General features: G+C 33.9%; 2 protein-coding genes across 2 annotated transcripts in view; one reads left to right on the top strand and one right to left on the bottom strand.

The window, feature by feature from the left end:
* LOC107631324 overlaps positions 1-980 on the top strand; it is a 3,081-nt gene extending 2,101 nt beyond the window's left edge. Inside the window, exon 6 of the mRNA XM_016334735.2 lies at positions 322-980. Within this exon, the coding sequence (XP_016190221.1) occupies positions 322-756 (435 nt within the window). The 3' untranslated portion in view covers positions 757-980. The remainder of the gene's footprint in view (positions 1-321) is intronic.
* Positions 1,094-5,594, bottom strand: LOC107631323 (pantothenate kinase 2). The gene is made up of 10 exons (XM_016334733.2): positions 5,338-5,594; positions 4,676-4,885; positions 4,029-4,075; positions 3,729-3,845; positions 3,147-3,266; positions 2,958-3,052; positions 2,777-2,870; positions 2,494-2,625; positions 1,900-2,012; positions 1,094-1,592 (listed from the first exon to the last, which is right to left on the bottom strand). Exons 1-10 carry the CDS (start codon positions 5,420-5,422, stop codon positions 1,364-1,366), a joined length of 1,242 nt encoding a protein of 413 aa, XP_016190219.1. The 5' UTR covers positions 5,423-5,594; the 3' UTR covers positions 1,094-1,363.

Here is a 5,654-nt window from a genome sequence, read left to right as displayed (position 1 = left end):
TTTGATGTGGTGTGAGTTTAACACCTCTTGCTTGGATAAATGGATTCTATAGAAATAATGTATGGTTTATCCCAAGACAGAGGAGAAACAAAAGATATTATGCATAAAAGTATCTTATGGAGAAAGTGAAGATTAAAAAATTAAAAATTTTCCCTATTTTGGTATAGTTTTTAAGATAATTTCTGTGTTTCAACATAAGAGATATATCTTAGAGGCAATTTTTAATTGAATTCTATGATTAAAAAATTTAGTGTATTTTTTGTATTTTTCAAAACCAACAAAGGATGACTATCTTACATGCTGCATTCAATTGTGTGTCAGATGAAGTTCAAGCAAATCAAAACAGGATTCATGAAAAAATTTGAGGGCTGTTGGAGAGTAGAGCCATTACTTGTTGATGAAGGAATATGTTTTCCATTTAAACCACTGACAAAAGAAGACTACAAATCATGCACAAGAGGCAAAGGAAGAGTAGGGTCTAAAGTGACCCTGCAACAAATACTTCAACCAGCCATTGTTCCTCCACCTCCTATATCATGGTATCTGAGGGGAATCACAACCCGGACGACTGAGATGCTTATACATGATCTTCTTGCGGAAGCTGCGAGAATTAGAGGAAATGAGGCCAAAAAGTCTAAGGGAAAACCTGGGAAAAGTTTAGACCTTGTTTCTGACACAAAAGACATTAAAGAAAGATGGATTTTACATAGAAAAAATGCAAAGCAAAACAATAGGAGGCTGCTGGCTGCTAAATGATTTTCCATGTATTAGATTCTTTCTTTTTTTTTTCTTTTTTATAATTTAAAGAAAACTATCTAGATTTCTCTATATTAGTTTAGTTTACATGTCTTGATAGACAACTATTTTGATGCATCATCACACTAGCTTTCAAAACAATGTCCAAATTCTTTTTGAAAAAGATAAATTCAATGTATCATGTATTCAATAATCAATTAATGAATTAATGTCATAAGTGTTTATAAGATGAGTCATTGTGGCTTATTATACTCTTGCCCTTAATGGCAATGTTGACGTGGCAACAAACACAAGTAATCTGCTTGTAGATTATCAAACAATTTTGAACAACATTCAATGGCAAAATTCATTTGAAGATCTCAAGCTAAAAATTGTCCAAAATACAGATGAAGAGAAAAAATAATAGAAAAGGATCTCACTGAATGAGTAACAATGCTGTGAGTGGAAGTGTAAAATGATACATGACCTATTATGAGTAGTTCTACTTGTCTTATTCTAATTTTCAGTGTGTATAATTCCAATAACTAGCTTCTTCTGACCATTTTACAGAATTAAATTACAGAAAGTCACAACAATAAGTGATGCAAGCAACGAAGAATTGCTTCATCTAAGCTCCATAGACACTACACTCTATACTTTCATCTCCATTTAATTCCCCATCTTGTTGTGGAACTTGTGTTTGATCCAATGAAAAGGACAATTTACTTGGTGGTCTTTCCACCTTTTGATTCGCCAATAACTCCTTGAGGCCATGTTTGTCACTACTCATGAAGGCACCAACAGCTCCAAGGAACCCTTCATGCTGCAAAAACATTGCTTTTGCCTCTCCTTTGGACCTACAAAATTTAAAAAAAGAAAAGAAATTTAATGAATATTTGTAAATTACTATATGTTGTTGCATGTGCAGAGAAACATACCAATTTAGCTAAATATTGGCTTTTGTTGATGAAATAACCAGAGAAAATTTGCATAACTTCTATGGATAATGGAAATCATAGTCGCTTTGATAATTTTCAATACAATCTTTGAGATTATATTCTTTATATGTTACTATAGGCAAGAAGCTTTAAGATGATTCATATATAGAAGCCCTGTATCAGTTATGACAAGGCAATGTCACTCATTAAGTTTTGTCCCACTTACCAGAAATTAACTGCAACAGATAATGTGTCCATTGTAAAAGGATGCCTCCGAATAAAAAATCCACCAAAGAAAATCCTCTTCAGTCCAAATCGAAGTGCAGTTAAGTAAGAGATCTACAAGCAAATAACAGTTATAGCTCAATTCCATTTCACATCTGCAACCTCAGATAAATACGGTATGAACTTGTTTATAAATGGAGGCATGAATTACAAAAGGCATAATTTAAAATGCGCACAGATCAATTGTGCACCAATAAATCCACTATATCCACATTTTCATTCAAAGTTTGCATAATACATATATTAGGATAAAAAATGGTTAGAAGATACATATGCAGAAAATGGAAGAGGTATTATTGCTAAATTGTTATAATACATGGCATTTAATCATTATCAACATATCAGTTAAGAAATAGATAGATAGATTCATCAATGTTTCTGACCTTTTTCCCCATTACTATACTGTGTTCATTTGTATGTGTAATAAATATTTCTCAAACATATCTGTAATGAAATGACACTAGCAATGATTCCACGGATCAATTGTTTTTTCCCAAGTACTAAAACAAAATAGAAGTCATATAAGGGGGAATACCTGTCCAATATTATTTGAGATCATTCTTAGCAGAGATCGCGCAATATCTTCAGGTTTGTAATCATCACGCTCCTTATTTTCAGAAATTGCCCTCCCGAAACTAGATGCTATTGTAGTAGATGAAAGACCTATCTGTTATCAATCAGAGGGGGGAAGCAAACATTAAGTAGACAGTTCTTGATTTGAATCAATCATGGTTTACAAAAACTCTTCAATAATGGAACAGAAGAATGATATCTTATCGTTTTAAACAGGAAAAAGCGCAAACTTCACCTAGTCATACCTTTGAATAGTCCATTCCACCATAAATATCTCCAACAAGCATATCCACTGCTCTGTTGTTCCCCCGGTAACTTAAGTCCAGCAACTCATCAAAACTGAAACAAAATGCAAATTAATGGATTTATGTTAATCCTATGAGTCTATATATAGATCAATAATGAATTTAACCACAAAACATTAACCTCTTGCACTTAGTTAAAAGCTTTCCTAAACCCCAGAAAGTGCCTCCACCTATACTTGTTCCACTAACTCGCTCAAACTTCCCATCTCCTTCCACCTATATGAAAATCGTAAAGACTACTTGAAGTGCTTAAAAAAGAGTAAATATTTGGAAAGCAATAGGGAAAATAATGTAGCTTGCATTTAACTACCTTGATCATGCCAACACCGGATCCAATATTAACAAGAAGATAGGGATATAGATCATTCTTGTCAATCCACACGAATTGCTTTTGATTGCCCATATAGGTAAACGCTTCCTGGTGGATGGTCTATTGAAAGAAGAGAAAATGAGGGACAAGAGTTATGTTTAGAGAACATGACCGCATAACTAATTTATAGCACACCAAAAAGACCTTGTACAAGCCCCACCCAAACCAAATGAACATCACAGGCAAATTCATATATTTCCATACAATCATTGATGAAGGAAAACCGAAATGTCGCACACCCATACTCCAAACAAGTAAAGAAAGCCTACTGTATACCCAAGGCTCCAAAAAGAGATAAAATAAACTTGGAAGGAAAAATATATTAAAATATAACAAATCAACAAATATGGCAATCACAAGAAATCATATTCACTTCTACAACAAGTGCTTAGAGATTCTAAATATTAAAGCATTCAGTCATACAATAATCGTGGCTAACTTGGAGGAAAACTAAATATGAATTTCTAGTTGTTTGATGACTAAATAGAAAATAAGAGAATAATCAAAATAACAGGATCCTACCTCAAGAAGAAAATTTGCTCCTGCAACAAGACAATCCATTTCATCTTCCTTGTCAAGACTGATCCCAAACTTTTCCTTGAAGAGGTCTGCATATTTGTATGCACCACCACCTGTGGCCTTTGCACCAATAGTTTTTCATTCTTAAGAACTAGATAATGTAAATTCAAGTGCCTTAAGACTAATCAAGTATTTTGTACAAGCCAAATATTTTCATGCGAAATATCTCCCTAAGCTTGGGCATATGTGTTTACCTTTGGAAACTACTAATAAACTTTCAATCCTACTAATTTGTTTGATTACCTTAATAGTTATCGTCTGGCTTCCAGGACTTTCTGGCTGCTGACAACCTGCATTCATCACCATTGCAATCAACTGAAAAGATATAGCTAAGCAGTAATAAAATTTCAGAATGACCCCAAGATTGGTTTTAGACAACTTGAGATGTATGGTAGTAATCCCTGTAAGAATTATATCAGTGCGCGCACATGCGCGTGTGTTTGTGCATGTGTGCTAGAGGGGTATCCATCAGTTTGTAAGTCATTGAAGTGAAACTGAATTTGAATTTTATGAAGCATATCTACCACCTTAGCATTAGCAGACTTAAATTAAGATTAATTTCCTGATCAAAGACTAGGTATCCTTAGGTTAAGTTTCTCATTACCTATGTACCATTGACAGACAGTGAAGACTTCTATGACATATTATGCAGAAAGCAAGTAAAGGGGGAAAAAAAAAGGATGAAAAGAATTTAGCAAGAATAGGAAGGACTGAAGGAGGAATTCCCATTGAGGAAGCTCAGTTCAGCATTCTAGCTTATCAAAACCCTAAAAGACTTGATAAATATTGCTAATTGAATTGGTTACAAGCCACATAAACTTTGAATACCCAGAATTAAACAAAACAGCATCGGAGTTTCAAAAAACAAAGAACAACAATTTTGTACACACCTCCAAGGTGAAGTTTCATGCTGTTGATAAACTCTAAACAATCATTAATCTTGCTTGTTTCAAACTTCTTGAAATTGAGCCTTCCATTAAGAACAGGACTGTTTCTACTGCTGTTGGAGATCCCTGAAGCCTTCAACGGAGATTTTTTCTTTTCATTACCAACAATGTGCTCATCATTTTTGGTGAAGTAAACTAGCTTGGCAAGAGATCCTGTCAAAAGATAAACAAAATTATTGAAGGCAAGATGCAGGTCATGCGGAAGCAGAACATTTTTTGGACAATTTCACCAAAATTACGCTACCAAGATCCCTCGAGAATGCGAAATTACTAATTCATCAATCAGAAAAAATGAGAGAGTAAAGAATGACCATCACCCTTCACAAACTAAACTCATACATTTGAATTTAAGCAGAAAGCTAGATTGCAAGTTAATAAAAACACCAATTCCCAAAAGAAACTCATGTAATCTTCTACTCAAGTTCATATAATTGGAACATTACAATTCACGATCAACAGCGCAAAAAAAAAAGAGAAAATTTCCGAAAAGATGGCAACTTTTATCCAAACGAGTGCACCCCACAATATTGCGGAAACCAAATAAGCTCAATTGCAATGAAAACAACTCTGAAAATAAAATTCAAAAAAAGAAAATAAAAACTTACCCCCAATATCCAAAGCGAGATGATATACATGACCAGATTGAATCTGATCCGAATTTTTTCCAGTTTCAGCCCTTCTGGGATCCATTTTGTTTTCAGGGGGATTTTGTGATTCACGCTCTGAAATTGTTAGGTGAATGATGCATACCTCGGTTTTACGTGAGTGATCATAATTCGTAAGGGTTCATCTCTGGTAGCATATATATGATTGATGATGGCATAGAAATATTGAAACATATGTATGTCGTTCGGGAAAGAACGGAAAAGTAGTTGAGCTTCCCCTTCTTCAACTGTAGTAATTAATAATTAATTAAAGTTTA

Source organism: Arachis ipaensis, chromosome B03 (genome assembly GCF_000816755.2).
Source record: "Arachis ipaensis cultivar K30076 chromosome B03, Araip1.1, whole genome shotgun sequence".
Classification (NCBI taxonomy): domain Eukaryota; kingdom Viridiplantae; phylum Streptophyta; class Magnoliopsida; order Fabales; family Fabaceae; genus Arachis; species Arachis ipaensis.
The sequence above is the reverse complement of the archived record's forward strand: the minus strand, read 5'-3'. Positions and strand labels throughout refer to the sequence as shown.

Excerpts from the sequence above, each read along its gene's own strand:
- LOC107631323 (XM_016334733.2), bottom strand. The coding sequence starts at position 5,422 with ATGGATCCCAGAAGGGCTGAAACTGGAAAAAATTCGGATCAGATTCAA. Across the intron at positions 3,267-3,728 it reads GAGCAAATTTTCTTCTTGAG|ACCATCCACCAGGAAGCGTT; the intron begins GTAGGATCCTGT and ends TTCTTTCAATAG. Across the intron at positions 3,053-3,146 it reads CCGGTGTTGGCATGATCAAG|GTGGAAGGAGATGGGAAGTT; the intron begins GTAGTTAAATGC and ends ATTTTCATATAG.